Source organism: Tinamus guttatus, unplaced genomic scaffold (assembly GCF_059628265.1).
Source record: "Tinamus guttatus ecotype Peru unplaced genomic scaffold, ASM5962826v1 Tinamus_guttatus_pri_ptg000242l, whole genome shotgun sequence".
NCBI lineage: Eukaryota > Metazoa > Chordata > Aves > Tinamiformes > Tinamidae > Tinamus > Tinamus guttatus.
The window spans coordinates 78,533-96,184 of NW_028288776.1; the positions used below are offsets into that span (position 1 = coordinate 78,533).

At 41.0% G+C, this 17,652-nt stretch overlaps 1 protein-coding gene across 1 annotated transcript in view; it reads left to right on the forward strand.

Annotated features, from left to right (window-relative positions):
- The first annotated feature begins 1,653 nt into the window (after nt 1–1,653).
- TGFBR3 (transforming growth factor beta receptor 3) overlaps nt 1,654–17,652 on the forward strand; it is a 93,018-nt gene continuing 77,019 nt past the window's right edge. Inside the window, exon 1 of the mRNA XM_088526046.1 lies at nt 1,654–1,839. Within this exon, the coding sequence (XP_088382172.1) occupies nt 1,779–1,839 (61 nt within the window). The 5' untranslated portion in view covers nt 1,654–1,778. The remainder of the gene's footprint in view (nt 1,840–17,652) is intronic.

The window sequence follows — 17,652 nt, forward strand, 5'->3', positions numbered from 1 at the left end:
TCTAGGGGCCTCCTGCATTCACTGCCGTTTTCTAGGGAATGTTTCTAAGCCACTGGAGGGGAGGACAAGGAAAGTGGAGGGGGGAGAGTATTGGTTATGGAGCTGCGGCCTGAATTACCAAGTGCTGCAAGCAAGCATGTAGCAAATGCAAAGAAACGTGCTTCAGACTTCGGATGCTGAGCTGGAAAGTGCGCTGCATGGAGCGCCGTGTTCTGGTGGGTGCTCAGCTCGGCCCTCGCCGTGCGCGTTGCGCTGGTGTGGAGCAGTTGTGGCGCGGCGCTGGGTGGGTGCCTGTGCGGGGGCTCCGCAGCCTGCAGAGCGCAGCGCCCTGGAGCGGGTGTTCCCCTCCTGTGCCGGCGGGACCTGGGGCACCGTGGAGACCCGCTGGAGGAGCCGCGGGCGGCCGGTGCTGCTCGAGGCCGCGGCTCGTGCCGAGGGCGGCCGGTTCTGCTCGAGGCCGGGGCTCGTGCGTGCGCGGAAGGCCAGGTCTGGCCTGGCAGCGTGGCGAGCGGAGGCGCTGCCGGCATGGAGCGGCACCCGGAGAGGGGCTGCAAGGCCTCGGCACTTCCCTCCCAGCAGCAGCCGAGTTGTCCGCAAGTGTCTCTGGGGCAGGTCTCTGCAGATGTCCCTTGTGTAGACAGCACTGTTTGTTCATCGAGCATGTGGCACACATCATATAATAGTTTAGCCCTATGTTTTGCCTGACTTTGTATTTCAGGCCATTTAAAATGTCAGCAGGTACCTTTTGAATGATAATAATCTTTCACTCTTGAAAATGTGGTCCTGCCTCAGCGTTTTTCCATCCTTTACCCCCGTGATCATTGTTTGCAATAATTTTCATTGCTCTGTGGTGAGTGTTGCATCCCCTCCTGAAGGCTGATCATGAAGTAAAATAGATTCATTTTTTATTTGATTGTTATCAGCATTCTGATTGCTGCCTTACACAGTCCATTGCTGTGTTCTAGGCAACTAGATGGTTGATACTAGCTTAAAAAAAGGTAATTTATTGAATGTTTTCTCTCAGAATTTGTTTACAGGCATTTTGGCATTAGAATTATTCATGTTCCCAAATACATGTGGGCATCCATTGCATTCTCAGTTATTTGTACAGCTCATTTATGGTTCCTTACTGGCTGGTTATATCAAGTTTTGAAATTTCTTAAAGATTCTCAACAGCTTTATATCTGGTGTCAAGGAGGCTTGAAGTTTTCAGAATGTGCAATACTGAGAAATGTATCAGACTTACTATGTTACCTGTAAAGCAACTAGAGCACACTTGAAAAATAAATAAGCAAATGTTTTCAGTGACCTAGGGAAAGTCTGAATATTTAAAAGGTAACTTACCTGTGCCCATTGGGTCTGCTCCCAGGCCTCAGCAGGGCTTCAGTATTTGTTAGGGGAAAGGACTCTGGGATTTCCCTTCCAAGCAGACCACTACTTGCACAGTGGGTGATACAAAACAGCAGCGCCTGTGAAGGCATACTGAAATACAGGAAGGAAAGAGTGCTAAGCTATTGCTCTCTAGGATATTTGGCATTATTAAATGCACTTCTGTAATATTCCTTTAAGAATTCTTTCTCTTGATACAACAGAATTTAAGACCGCTAGAAACATTTCTGTAAAGTATATTCATATTAAAATGTATTCTTATTTTTTTCCTGTAGGCAATTAAAGTCTGGAAGATTTGGTTTCAAAACATATTCCACAACTTTCAAAGGAAGTGAATCTACATGAAGAGCTGCAAAGGGAGTTGATTTCAGAAGACAGTGTTTGCAAAAATGTCTTCAAGTTATGCAACTCCAGTGTTCACTTTGATGATTTTGTGTTTAGCAGCTGCAGGTAGGTGACATTATGTAAATCATATCGTATGTGTTTAGAATTATTGATCAAAAATGGTTGTTAGTGTTAGGAAAATGTAGGTCAGCTGAAGTTTATATAAAGCCAAGATGTAAATACAAAATTGTGATCATGATTTCCACTATGCCGTTGTAAAAAAAGATGCTATTTCTGTAAGAGCTCTCTTCTGCCTATTGTCCTATTTCAGATCTTCAAAGAGAGGCAGTATAGCAGTAATCTCTTGTGTGAATTATCTTAAACACATGCAAGTGCTCACACACTTGCACACATTGCATAGTTTGCATGCTGAAGGTGGGGACCACAGAAACCTGTGGAAATGGAAGCAGGACTGCTCTGTCAGCACGATGAGGCCAAACTGTTAGGCATGTTGAGGGGCCAGACGTGCTCGTGCGGCTGTGCTGCTGAGGCTGCTCTTGCCTCAGAACCTGAGCTGGGGTCGCTACAGAGCCGGGCTTCTCGGTAAGCATCTAATCTGCAGATACATTTCTGATCACTTATTTTCTGGAAAAAAATCTCAGCAAAGGGATCTTAATAGGTCACCAAGAGCATCCTGTTCTTTTCCAATCCTAAACTTTTCTGATGTCATTCCTTATTGTTGTTTTAATCTATTGCGAAGCTAGCTGTCAGTGGTGATTGTAAAAATCTTTTAATAATAATTTTGTTAATGGTAATAGGTTAGGAAGATGCATCTCTATACGGTGGTATGTTTCCCACATTTTTCCTGTATGTGTATCTTAACAGTGATGGGTTGCAGCAACAGTTTCTCCTAACAGAGAATTGAGAAACAAGCAGTCTACAGATCTATCTTATACTGTAGTTTCTTCAAGAGATACACAAATCCAATTATGATTTTTTGTATGCTTGCTTTGTCCAAGTTGTTCCTTTGGTTCCAAGGGGCAGCTGCTGCTCGTGTCCAGCTTGTATACATCATGGGTCATTGGAGAAGAGGCCAAGTGGATACATAGTCAGGCAAAATGAGGTAGTGGGAAAAGTGGACAGATGTCTCGCTTAAATCTGAGATGTCCTCATTGTGGAAAAGATGACCAGTTTGGAAGAGATGTGGCCAAATGATTAAATATGTTACAATCTGGCTTCCTTTCATCATCTACATGGAAAATTATGTTGTTTTGAGCCCTCAAACCTTGCGGGACATTCTCTGGGGCTGACCTCCTGAAGGCATCTATCCAGCATTAGTAACTTTGATTATTAAATAATATTTGATGATAAGATTTTGCAGTAGTTCCATTATAGTTGAATTTTAGCAATACAGGGTGTGTCCAAGTGTCTGGGGTTTGTGTATTTGAGTACTGGTGTTGACTAAGAGAGGTTACTTAGCGCCAAGTATTAATCACTTTAAATTCATAAAAATCTATTTTAGAAGAAGTTCCAGTGAGATCAATTAAACAATTCTGATTTATCACAGTCACAATTCCATTTTGTTGCTGAGGAGATTGTTTTTGAGCAGGCAAGGTAACTTGCCTCCCAATGCCACCTTTAATTAAAAAATGCTATTTTAAAAAAGTGTTGCCAAATGTAGCACCACTGCTAGAAAGATAACCAGTACTCAGAAACGTCAGTGCATGTGTCTTGAAATTTGTGTGGATATTTTCCTTCCTTCTTGCTTTCCTGTTCTGTGCTTTTTTTCTCTATTGGGAGCTGTTCTTGAAGTGAACTCTTAATATTTTTGTGGCCTCATATTTGCTTGGATACTTATTCATAAACAGTCATAGAATGACTTGGGCTGGAAGGGATCTCTGGAGGTCGTCTAATGCAGCCCCCTGCTCACGGCAGGGCTACCTTCAAACCTATTGCTTTTTTAAATTGCTCTGTCCCACCGTCTACACCAGAGGAGAGCAAAAGAGAACAGAAAGTAACAGTCAGGGGAGGATTAAGTGCTTCATGCTTTCTAGCTATGGCTGTCTTGTTTTTTTTTGCCCTTAACTCTTAATGAAAATGATGAGCTTTTGTGCCCTTTCCAGAGTATGAAAGGGATTACAGTGAGGTGTGAGCAATAGGAGCTGATGGACTGTGAGGGGAGGAGAGAGGTATCTTGGGCAAACAGTTACAGCTGGGAAGGAGAGCTTGATGAAGGTTATTTAAATAGAGTTTTTGCAGAGGTTTTCTGTTAAGAGTTACAGGTTAACCCCAGCAGTAATTACGCTTTGCAGTCAGAGGTAAACGCAAGGGTTTGCAGCTGTAGCTGGCAGATGGTTGGCACGAGCAGCAGGCTCCCCCTGAGCACGTGGGGAAGGCGGTGGCAGATGGGGCGGCCGAGGTGCCCCAGGCTGCCCCGCGTCTCCGGGGCACAGCACCCTCTCTTGTTCAGGTTTGAACCATGAGTGTTCAAGCACTTCCCACAGTACAAGTAAAACTAAGAATTATAAATAAAATCTGTGCATGCCTGTGGTGAAGCCTGGGGGAGGCAGGGGGCAGCATGCCACCTCCCTGGGGTGATGATTTTTATATATTTTTCCAGCCAGCACTGTATGTCTCTGAAGTCAAGGCTGCCGCAGGAGAGCCCACGGTCCTGCTGCTCCATCAGCCCTGCCCTGACACTGCTGCTGCTCCAGGTTTTGTGTTCACTTACCAGGAGCTTCAGCACTGCTTATGTGGCATGGAGCACGTCTAGACAGAATCTCTGTGGAGGTCTTTTTCCCTTTCTGTTCTTGTTCTTTAATGTATTAATGTGTTAGTATCTCTCTAAAAATTGAGTTAGATATTGTGATCCACAAAGATGCTCATTCAAATCTGAGCTGTAAGAGTGCATGTTTTTCATTTCCTGGCTAATAGATTGAGGATGTACATGTTAGTCACTCTACTGAAACTGGCCTGTATCAATATTCAAAGAAACTGTTCTGTGTCTCTGCCTTCTCTTACTGACTGGATGCATGTAGATACTTATCTAAGTTGATGTGCTTCTAGTACACAGACTTTTTTTGTAAGCTCATATTTATGCTGTTTCAATTTTATAGAGAAAGATTGCAAGGAAAACCTGGATTACTGTGAGATTTTTCTGCCCCATGAAAAGTTCAAGATAGGAGGGGAGGAGGGGATTGGCTGGCAAACTAACTGCCCTTCCGAAAAAATTACATTTTTGAAGAGAGCTTAAGCTGAGCTCTGGCAGTGCACAAGAGTAGCTCCGTAAACACTTAAACATGTGCGCACTACAGCCTTGGGTAACCTGACAAGCAAGTCTGGCTTTGTAGTTTCGGGGGCAAAAATATTCTGTCCTAATGTAGCTTAAATCAAAGGCTGAAATCTATTTCTTTTAGTTGTTGGCAAATTTCTGCAGCTGGGGGCATGATGGATGTCTTGATAAAATGTCTTGGAGGAGAGCTGAAATACCTGCTCTAGACCCTGAGGGCCAAACCGATCTTTCTGTGAAGGAACAGGATTTTTTTTTTTTTTTTTTTTTTTTTTTAAACCTTGGGCTTCTCTTTTTACTTTTTCTTTTTCTTTTTTTCTGTTGTCCAGTGGGAAGGAATTTACTTTGTGACAGAGCAGTGGGGTGATGCAGCCTCTCCAGGGTTTTTATATTAGACTCCTGGGGCAGATTCTGCCGTGGCATCTGACACCAACCAAGGCTGGTACCTTTCCTCAGCCCTGGGTATCTGCTGTTACCTCCTTAGATACCTCTCATCTTGTGTTTCAGTGGGGTTTCACAGTTGGTCGGGATGATGGAAAGATTATGAAAATTACTGTTTTAATTCTTTGACATACCTACTTAAAAACTAACTTTCCCATTACAGAAAACTATTCATCAGGTCACATTAGGTTTGTCTTTATTTTATTTCTTAATCTTCAATAGCTCATTACTCCCTGTGCTTTTTTGTCACCCTAGTACCTTTTTTTTTTTTTTTCTAATAAACTTAATTGCTCTTAAGTTATCTTGTGCTGTTCAGAGCCATTTTCAGTGCGGCTGTTGGCTTGTGTACTGATGTGTCTCTTGGACCTGTGCCCTTCAGATATGGAGATGATGGGTGCCATGTTAATGAGTGTAACAATAGGAAGAAACAGGCTGTAACATGACATCACATTTTAAAAAAGAGGAACTTCCCTTGGCCTTGGACACTTTGTTTCCAAAAGCAATATAGGATCCTCCAAAGTATAATAGAAAGTCCTTCCACGGCGAGGTGAAGGACATGATCTGAAGATAAAAAAGAAAATGCTGGGAGTCAGTCACACAGATTTCCTTCCTTTTTAAGCAGTGTTTGTTGGGTATTTCCCAGAAGTAATTAAACTGTAGGTTTTATTTTTCTGCAAAATATTTATTGCTAGAGGTGTGGAGGGTTTTGTTTATTTAAACTGTGGTTAGAAGATGAGAACCAAGGGACAGAGTTTGGCGCTCGAATTAGTAAGAGCTGAAGCAAAGCGCAGGCTGGTTTCAGCCTTGGAGCTATGAAGATTTTGACTTTCTGCTTCCCTCTTTCTTCAGTTCTTTCAGTCCCTGCAGTGCTGTGTCCCTTTTGTGCCTGTCACACTGAGCATCAGAAAGGCTGGGGAGGCTGCGGCCCTGCGCGCAGGGGCTCGCAGGGAAGGGCCTCGCTCTGGGAAGCAGAGCTGCTTGCTCTCAATTTTTGGGAAAGGGTCGTTGCAAACAACCACCAAGCTTCTAATGGTGGAGATCACTTTTAAAAATTCAGTTAATATCTTGAGGTATCTTACTGACAGACGGCCCTCTATTAGGGGAGGAAGTTATTAATTACTAACTCTATGTTAGTGAGCTTGGTGAGAAAAAGCCAAAAGATGTATGAAAACCTAGAGTTAATCTCTTTTACTGCCTGAAAGTGTTTTTTTTTTTTTTTTTTTTAATGTTTTAAAATCATCTATTTAAATACCAAACTGATCACAATTGGGAAGTTAGGCTAAGCTTATCCTCAGAATCAGTGTTCGCACCAATTTTGGCATAATAGGCCCTGCTGTTTGGTGTAGTTTGGTCTACATCAGAAGACCATAATTAAACATTTTGTTCCAGAACTAACTCAGTTGAGTTAGGTCCTGTCTCATTTACACATAAATAAGTTTAACCTTCCAAAAACACAAAAAAAATCTGAAAAACTTTATTCAAAAGATAAGGGTAGGAAGAAAGATATTTTAGAAGAGAGAAATGTATCGCAGTGTGAATTGCTTGAACTTAGCAGGCTGCATTTTTCCTTTATCAGCAAGATTCAAGCGGTAAACAGTTGAGTTTCAGCAGTCCTGTGCCTACGTGGAGCAGTAGGATGTGGGGTTGTAGGTCCTGATTCAGCGGAAGACTCAGCATATATCTGAGCGCTCTGCTGAAGCGGCGCTTCTGAGTAAACATGAAAGTCTGTTTCTTTGATTAAAACCGACTCGGGATGATGCCAAAGGAATTCTAAGAAACATCAGGCCCATAATGCTGCCCTTGTACAGTACAGATGTAGGCAAACAGACACACTGCTGAGTATCTGTGGAAGGAAATACTGAAATGATGAAAGATTTTGTAGAAAATTTTATAGCGTATTATGGTTAATAACATTTAACCTCATCTTCTTAAGGAAATATATTAAAATATTTGGGAAACAAGTGTTTAACAAATTCTAAATATCATGTAATTATTTTATAAGTATCTTGCTAAAAATAATTCTTTAGTTTTCTGTAGGGAATTGGGATTTTGTTTTCAGGTCTTTTAAAATGCTTTAGTGTAGGCCACTAACATTTTTAGCATCTTTTCCTTCTCTTATTTAGCTTAAAAATCCCTTTTTACTTAAGAAAAGCAGAAAGGACATAGCTAGCTAATTAAAAATTGACATTTTGTGTTGTCTAATGTCAAGAAGAGGCACAGAAATTTTTTGAACCCAGAGTTCAATGTCTGCCAAGTGTGGTGATAGTTGCTCTGGGATATACCTAAGAAAAACTATTTGTTCTTTAAAAACTTATTTGTGCTTGAAAAATTCTCCCATTAAAATCTCCTCAGTTAGCTCTAGATGATTTACCTTGTAGATATTTTGAACCTTGCCCCAGAGACTGATAAGTTTATTCTATGCTTCTATTCTTTAGCCCCCTAATAATATGAATTCTGCCACTTGAACTGTTTGATCCTTTCAATAAATTTGTCTTCATGAATTCTTTTTTTGTAAGTATGTTTATATATGGTTTTGAGACAGTATAACATACTGCTAGCATCCTACATAGAGGGCATGTGCAAGCATCAAGCAGGACAGCCCCTCTCTTGCTGCAGGACAGGAAGAATGAGGCTCTAAATACTGTAAAACCCAACAGCCCCCAGTGTTCCAATGAGAAATGGAGCATTTGCTATTAGAAAAAAGTTGCCACTTTTTCATGCAAACTGAATTTCTGCAAGCCTCTTCTTTGATAAACTTTTCTACTGAATTTGCATGCATCAACAGTGTTGTTTCATTCCTGGTGGTTTTGGTTACATTTAGTGTATAGAGCACATGGGGACCTGTTACATTACTTTTCAAAGATTGCTGATTGCTAGGAAGCAGTGAATGGGAGAAGTAAGACGTAAATAAATGAGGGTTAGGGAGGAGAAACAGGGAGGTGCCCTGCAAGCACGGGGCTGCGGCCTGGGCTAATTGTGCTGGTGGCCATAGGTGTGAGATGCACTGGGCCTAGTTTACAAACCTTGCCTGCTGGTGGAAGGATGAAAGGCTCGTGTTCTGCTCGGTGGCTTTCTCTGGGAACGTGCCATGAGTTCTTTCAGTCTTGGTCTCTTGATGTGTAAAACAGAAGTGCTCTGTCCTGTCATCTTCCATGCGGGACTGCTCAAAGGACTAACGCGATAGCTTCAAAGTGCTTGGATCATCTTGGTCCTAACTGCAGTTATCTTATTCATTCTTTCAAGTCTCTCAATCTTTTTTTTCTTTAATTGAGGCATGAAAATGGAAGAGGGCTTTATTTAAAGTTCTTTCATACTTTTTGCTTTCCTTACTTGAGCGTCGGTTAGTCAGAAATCCGTGATCTCAGATAAGGAATGATCTGGTTGAAGTTTTAGTAAATTGTAAATTAGTGATGATGTCCTGAGTATTGTCTTCACTGATGGAGCTATTGTTTTTTTTTTCTCCTCTTTTCTTATTTTAAAAAGTGACTATTTTCATGAGAAACAGAACCAGTCATACTAAAACCAAGAGAGGGAAAAGATATATGAGAGAAATTTGCTCTTAATTTGCTGCAGGCAAAAAAGATTTTTCAGGTGAAATGTGATTCTTTCCTTGCATCAATAGGAGAAAACTCACAACAGCAGGTAGGACTACATTATATCCCATGGTGGACTTGGTAGAAGTTTAAGATGAGTCTTCATTTTCTTGGATTAGGACAGACTTCATCTTTAGAGATGATTTATTAGCTGTGTGCCTGCTAGAAGGATGCCAGTTTTCCTCATTTTTATCTTTGAAATATTAGATTGGACTGGCAGAGTTATATTTTGTACATTTTGTAGCACTAATTAATTGTTTTATGGGATATTTTCACCTTCAAGCTAAAAAAAAAAAAATAATGAGTGTTTGAGAAAATTGGCAGGAAAACTGTAAAATTGTTCAGAAATTACTTTGGGTATTACTGCTCTTGATTTGCTTTTTGGAACTAGGCCAGTAGTAGCTTTTTTTCCCCTTGCTGAAATAGCGCTCCTGGCCATATTGTTCTCTGTATTCCCTTTCATTCTGCCAGCACTAATGTTTGATCTCTCTGATAACACACATCTTCACGGATGGAAGTAAGAGTGCTAAAATGTGCATCATAGGAAGGGCTTTCTTTGAGACTTTTTTTAATAGAAGACCATAATTGCCTAAACTGTAACAACTAAGTAGATACTTCCTAAGTGTCCTGTTAAAAGGACAGCAAATTGACTTTATAGTCTCTATGACAGCAAAGAAAACAAAGCAACTTTCCCCCTTCCAAAAAAAAAAAAAAAAAAACCCACATTACTGAAATGCTCACAGTAATGAGTATTTCATATCAGTAGCAGAAAATACGCATTCTTGAAAACACTTGTTTCTGTTCCTTGTGAATTTTGTTGAAAAAAAATGTATTTTTTTTTCTGTTAAACATAGCAAACCTAGGATTCTTGAAGCTGTTCCATGCCTATGATCAAGCCATGTGTAAAGCTCTGTGATAGCTGACTTTGAATGCAGTCATCTTATAAAGTTACATTGCTTAACTCTGGGCCTCTGTTACACTTACAGGATCTTAGATGTGCATTTGCAGCAAGAAGTGTGAATAAGTCCACACTTTATGAATACCAGACCAAATTTCAGCTTTATTGATGTGATTCAGGAGAAAAGAATTCTAATGAAAGTTTTGTGTGTTGAGCTGTTTAATGGCATTGTTAAAATCTTCCTGTATGCAGAGAAGGCCTGACCAGCTATTTCTTGTTTCAACATCACACAAGTACTTCATGAATGTCTTCAGCAAAACGAACAAAAAAGTTGTCTAAGATGTTTCAAGGGTCTGCTAACAAAGAGGTATTTCTTTCCACCTAAAAGAGTCCAAGAGTGTAGTTTCCCTCTCTCCAAAGTAGCACTTAAGATGGTTTTATAGGTCAAATGTTCAAGTAACTGGCTATAATTTGATATGATTTCCCCCCAAATTGTAGAGGAAATCAGCATTAAGGATATTAAGATTTCTGAGCAAGGAATCTCTGTTTTTAGAACTCATTCACATGATTAAGTTAATCAGAGCAATAGATAATTTTAATACCTGTTTTTCCCTGTACTGGCAACTTTTGCTAGTTTTTTGATCACAGCAGTATTCCATACCAGGAGAAGGGATATGATTTTTATCTAGTTTTCTTTGGTGCTATCCCATATGTATGTCCCAGTGCTCCTGAATGTGCTCCCTTACTGGAAAGCATCTCTGGGGATTCAGTTTGCTCCTTGGTGTGCTGCAAGCCACTGCAACTAGAAAGCAGCCACAATTAGATCTTGATACCCTGCTGCTGCCTCTGCCCTTTAATTCCACTCCACCTGAGCTGGTACTTGTCTGACTCCTATGTGATCCCATGATGTTGGATATCTGGGACAAATGTGCAGCAGAAATTTTAGAGCAGTACAGTAGTTTTTCTGAATGAAAATAATATACACAATACACTTCAGGAAGAATAAATTTGTCCTAAAGTTGTAGCAATGCAGTTGGCCTGATTTGAAGTCATGTGGCATTCACGTTACATTTGTGATGTGTATTTGTTAGGTTTTTTTCTCTTTATCTCCTTTACGCTATGTCTTCTGCCCTGCCTTTTGTACATAGGCCATGACTGGGACAGTTACAGCTGGAGGTTGAGACCCTTCTGTGCAAGGGCAGTACTTCCAATGAGATGACTTGTGTTATTACTCACCTTGGATACAGTCTAAGAAGTGAATCAGATCCTTTGCTTGTTTTTGTTTGCATTGCACACTGTCTGTGTAATAGCTCATTTTTCTGAAATAGAAAATATATTCCCCAATTCTCTCTCCTTCTCCAAAATCAAAAACTGGTATTTCTCATTACTTATGGCTACAATGGAGATCGTTGTTTAAAAGGGTTTGTGTGCGTGGTTTTTTTTGTTGTTGTTGTTGTTTTTGGTTGTTTTTTTCCCCCCTCTGGAAAGGATCCAAGTATGCAAGATGAATAGCACTGGCCACCTTCACACTGTTTGGAATCTCAGCGGAGCAGGTTCTGTGGTACAAACTGTCACCCAAATGCTGATTCTGTAATGGCTTTTACGCGTGTCTCTGGTTAGCAGGCAGCTGCGTTGCTCATTGATTAGTGCCCTTTCTGGGGACAGTTCCACAGCATCCAGCCGCACACGAGGCTCCACAGCGCAGTGCGAGGTGGCTGCGTATCTGGCAAGTTCCAGGACACCATGACAGTTTTCTAAATAACACTGTACTTACTGCACTTGCGAACCAAGCTACGGTGTAGTAAGTGTTACCGAGTCACTCTGAAAGTCTCGCTGGAAGCCTTCTCACCGCTCACCGTGTGTGATGTTGCTGCTGTGCCCTGGGTTGGAAGGAAAAGGTGTCTGGTTCCAGTTAGGCTACGAGCAAGAAAGTTTCTGTGAGCTTGCAGCACAAACATCTCTAGACTTTCACATTTAGTTAATATTTTGTGTTTGCAGGATTTGCCTACAATTTGTTTTGCTGACTTTGAGTCGTTTGGATGTTTTTTGAGAAAAGTGTCTGGAATTCTTGTACTGGGAAGGGCAGTGGAGCTGCGCAATGTCTCTGGGTAGTCAGGTTCCCTTCATGCTGCCCTCCAATTGGTAGTGCTGCAGGAGCTCATGTTAAGGTAAACTCTTAAACATGGGTTGAACACCTACAGAGGGATGGATTTAAGCTGTAGGATCTTTGGAACGGAATAGGTGTGCTATGAACATACATATTTTTGTGAAACTTGAATCAGTGATGCTTTTTTCCAGGCAGCAGTAGTACTAGGATTCGTGACTTACAAAGGCTGTGCCTAGTGTTGGGCACAAATGACATATTTTCTGAATTAAAACTGTTTTCCCTAACTTCCCTTAACAAGAAACAGAGCAAAAATCAGCAAGAAATAATTTAAGGAGAAGAGCTGTTGTGTTTTCACATGTAGGCCATCATGGTTCTCCTTTAACATGTGACGCAGGCCCGGGAGTATATGTGACATTTGTGGGCTTGAATTGTTTTCAGCTTATTAATAGCTTTGAAAAATGAGTTTAACAGCTCACTGCCAACGTGCATGTGCTTTTCTGTTGCAGCTAACAAGCAGCTGGTCAGCACATTAACAAAATACGGACCCTGTTAACTCTCGTTGAACCACATCTCAGCATGTCTTAAAACGTCCCTACCAACTATATGGGGAAAATCTCTTGCTATGAAGCAAAGAGCACATGTTCAGTCGAGGAAGAAATGAGCAGAATGAAAACAAACTGGGAGAGGGCGGGGGGTTATGTTGGAAGGGAGTAAAGAATGCAAAGAGCAGGACTCAAGTTGTGTTTCCTGTGGAGAGAAATACAGGTGAGAGGCAGTAATTGGTAAGGAAATCCTCATACAAGATTTGCATCAAGGGAAATGGGAAGAAAGACGCTAGTGATTTTTAGAAGGAATCTGGCTGATTTTACAGATGCCTTTTTCACAAGTTTCAAGTTGAGATATTTCTGAGCTGAGCAATCTTCCTTGTTCACTCTTTTATTAGTGGTGTTTGTTTAATTTCTGGAGGAGGGGTGGGAGGAAGGGAGAAGAGTCTGGAGGGTGCTGATTAGAAAGTGCTTTATGTTTGCGTGTACTATATTGCTTATGGTTACTTCAACAGTTGTGAAAATCTCAGCACTGGAAAAATTGACTCGATTAAAACTTACGTTTTGTGTAATCTTCAAAATCTTGTTAGTCCCTTTTGCTTTTCAGTCCAGAAGCGGTGCAAGTATAGGATATATACGGTCAAATCTTTTTACATGTGGTTGCCATCTGCATGAGCCAAAGTATTCCCTATGAATCAGGCGTACAATATGCACACTCTGTTCTGTATAAAGATCTGCTCCCAAGTTGTTTAGACTCATCCTTTCTCTTCATTTAGTTCATTCTCTGGCAGATCCCCCATGGACTGCATCTGGATTCTTGCCTGATTAAGGACTAAGGGCTTGATCCTGTGAGATAATCTTAAAGAAAAAGGCATCCCCACAAGGCTTCACAGACTTCAGTGAGGCATGAAGGCAGTATGTGCCTGCTTAAGGGGTGTTCAGCATGTATGTTGAGTTTAAGGTAGTATTTCGGGGCTTGGATGTCTTATAGTACACATACTTGCTGGCCCTAACTTGATTGAACTGCAAGTATATTACCATGTTTTGGATCCTCTGTAGAAAGGAAAACACATGGTCTCTCTGTGGGTTCTGTGGCTTATTTAACATGAATGTTCATCTTTTAAATGTGTATATTGATATGTTCCTCACCAGCAAATTCAAGTTTATTGGTTGTGTTAGTCTTCTGGAGATACTTTCCTACAAGCAGGGATCCAAGAGAAGAGATTCCTTTGTGAAGCTGAGGCTGTGAAATTGCAAGACCTAGAAGGGTTGTAACTTTGGCTCTTACTACCTACAGCTTTCCAAAAATGATTTACACTTTTCTTAAAAGATTCTGGTATCTCTAAGCTTTTGTTAAAAACTAAGAAATACAAACCTGATTATTTTATCTCTGAATAAAAATGTTATTACAAAATTAGGCCATATAATTAGCACAGTTTGGCAACGACCTTCAGCTATCTGTGTGGATAATGCCCTTGTAGAGCAGCGTACCTGGGAAACAAGACTATTTTTAAGAGAGGAGAAAAAAAAACTTGCAGAGAGAAAGGAAGTATTGAAGTTTTTGCATAGTTCCCAGATAGGCTTTTAATTAAAAAAAAAAAAAGGTACAAAATGGAATTTAACTTGCAAATAATTTCTGATGTAAGGAAAGGTTGTTGTTGATATAAGACTGCTTTTGGGTTTCTTTCTGAATGCTGATCTGCTAGACATGGGGACCTGGAACTCACTCTTAGGATCACATTGCTCTTCAAGAACAGCAGTTTCTTGAGTTACTGGTTAGAGCATGGCTAAAGGATGCTCCAAAGATGGTCGCTTTGTATTGAAAGGCAAACTGCACACAAAGGTAGAGTTCAGGTAAAACAATATGCATTTAAAATATAGGGACAGCACCTGGAAAAGAAGTAGGTAGGTTTTCTGGTGGTAAAATTCCTTCAACCTTCCAAGAATGGCACTTCTGTTTTTATAAAAAAAAAAAAAAAAAAAAAAAAAAACCTTTCTTGGTGTATGTCACGTTTTTATCCTATAATTGGCTCCATACAGGGTTCATGGACCTAGGTTATACCATGACTAGAGATAAGGTCTGGAGACAAATATCTGGTCAAACAAGATAACACTTGTGTTTTAAAACACATCACACATCTTCCTGCAACGTGGACTTCTGTTGTGCTGACCTAGTGACATGTTGTGTTTACACGGATTGGAAGAGCTGAGTGTGGATGCCTGTAAATCAAGAGACAACATGGACATAATTTTACTAAGGCCCAAGTGATTCCTGCCCAAGAGATTACTATGGAAAAAAAAACATAAAACAGTGACAAAGCGTTTTGAATCATGTGAGCAAAAGGAAAACAATAATGATACAAACCAGCATATTTATGTTCTGTTGTAGAGTCTTGAGGAAGTAAAGATGGTGTTACAGTGGAGAGAAGAAAGGGGAATAGACAGCAAAGACCGTGAAGGAAATCATTGGGGGAAATAACTGAAAGTCATTACACTGATTTATCCAGTTCCCAGCTGTTTGGGGGTGGCAGGAAGGAGAGGTTGGGCCGGGTTCAGCCTGGGAAGTCACGCGTGTTCCTCGCTCTCTGCGGAAAGGAGCTGCTTGGGCGTTGGGTTGGCAAGAGGAGGGTGTGCTACAGAAAATCCAGGTGTCTTGAGTTGGTCTTGCTGGTGTCCTGCTCCTCCTGGCAACTGAAGTGCTGCTTTGTCAGTCCCAAAGTTCCCTAAATAATTCTTAGATTTCAGCTTTAGTTGATCTGTGAGTTTCTGCTGCTTCACTTTCGTGGCTGGTGTTGTATGTCCTGGCCGGGCTCTTAAGTTCACGGTGTGGAAGGCTGGGCCCAGCAGGTGCAATAGGTGGCACGGTTGCCCTGCAGGCAGATGTTGCATGGTTAAATACTCCCACCTCCTGCTGCACCTGCAGCAGGTGTGTTTAACAATATGCTTTTTTAAAATGGTATGTGATTAGCTACAAAGTGGTGTTTTTCATGTAAAGCCTTGAAAAACAACATTCTGTGTTGGGCAAACAGTCAATTTGAATGCACTTCTCTGAAAACCACCGAGTTATTTGCCTAAGGACAAGCTTCCTTTTTATATTCCTAAATGTATTTTGCATTATAAAGTAGTAGTAATAACATTAATTAGGTTGTAAAAGAGGAAAATATAGCCACAGTCATGTTAGTGCAAACTATTTATCAGAAGTGTTAAGTTGCCCTTTAAAGGATAGCTGTGTCTTTAGCCAGCCTACATCTGTCTTGCTGAGTCCAAGCATTTTAAGTGCTGCAGATCCTTGGTGATCTGAAAATACTGTAAAAATTATTTCTGTGGGTTTAAAGGGGCCTGGCAATTTTGATTTATGACATCTTCCTTCATGATAATTTGCAGTGTGCTGATGACCATGCCCAGTTCTGGTGGAATGGCCTGTGAACTAGCAAAGGGTTGTTTGATTTTCACATTTCAGTGTTAGTTTAACTGAGTTTAATATGTAATGTTGTTTTCTAAATGCAGACAGTTTTCAGCGTGTGTCAAAAGCTTGAGCTTGTTAATGTTCAGGTATTTTTTTGGTTGCTGTTGGTGAGCCCCTTGGCAAGGAGCTTCAGCACAGGGATTTCTTAGGCCACTTGACCTCTGCCCTTGCCTTTTGCTCATCCTGTTGAGTCAGCCCTTCTAGGGACAAAGTTCAGCTTCTTCCAAGTTGAGGAGGAAAAAACAAAGATTGTTTCTGCTTTTGATAGCTCTAAAACAGTTGGCTTAAATGAGAGCAGATTTATTTATTTGTCTGAATATTGACACTTTTATAGAAGCAGCACAAAAATATGAGAAAATAAAAGCCAAGTAAAGCACATATTTTTCTAGATAGATCTTATAACAAATAAGCCTCTGGATGTTATTGATAGGAAGGGATTTTTTTTTTAAAGTCTGTTTATGACTGTGTAATAATGATCAGCAGAGAGTCTTCAGTTTTAGTCCTGGCCCAAATGGAAGGTGTTTCTCCTCCCATAAAAGGTTTTTCCCCTCCTCTGAGACATTAAAAAAAAAAGTGTATCGAGTCATCCAGCACAATAAAAAACAGTAACGGAAATGGATTTTAATTGTTTTTGATAATTCAGACTTTTTGATTCCCAATTCCATATATGATGGATGTGAGTGACGGTGCGCTGCCAGAACTGGTGCCCTGGGTGCATACACCAATACCTGTTAGCTGATGGCCACACCATTTTTCCAGCATGATGAAGTGTGGCTCCCACCAGCAAGCAGCCAGTCAGACACTGAGACGTGTGTGTGATTCATAGGAACAGCACGTTGCGCTCCTCTCCTGCGTTACTCATCTTCTGTCAGCCCGCTTGGCCATCGTCCGTGCTCACAGCCCACAGTTTCTGTAAGTGCAACCGGCCTCTTGGATGCTGCCTCTTGTACTAGGCTCCCCAATTACCCCCTGTAAGTTTACCCCCTGTCAGTAATACCCCTGGTCTTACATTTCTTTTTCACTGTGCCTTTTCTTCTCTCTGGATATTTTTTCTGGACAGAACAGCAAGAATTTGGCCAGTTGTCTAGGACTTTAGAGATCCAGCAGCTTGATGAGAATGATTGATGCTGTTCTGGAAAGGCTGGCAGGTGTTGGGAAGCCCTGGACAGATGGCTGCTGTGTAGGGACATATAGGATGCATGTCCAGTGAAGGCCCATATGATGGGCCGGAATTTCCCATTGGGAGCTTGGGAACCCTAAACTGAATTGAACGTGCTTCCATTTTCAAGGGAAAAGATGGATTTTTTTTCTATCAGAATCCTTAATCTTTTGTGTGTGTGTGTGTGTGCGCGCGTGTGTGCACGTGTGCTCTTGTGTTACTAGCTAACAAAGTGAGAAAAAAAAAGTTAGTGAATGCAAGGCAGGTGAGAAGCAGGTGTAAGAGACCTTGTCTCATGACTATAGTGTCCTACCATTATAAATGGTGAGTTTGGTAATGCTAAAGAAAGTAAGTGAAACCACTTCAGGAAAAGTTTTAATATTTAGAAACAGCAGTCTCCTATGTGCTCTTCAGAAGTGGAACAGATCCCTTTGCATGACT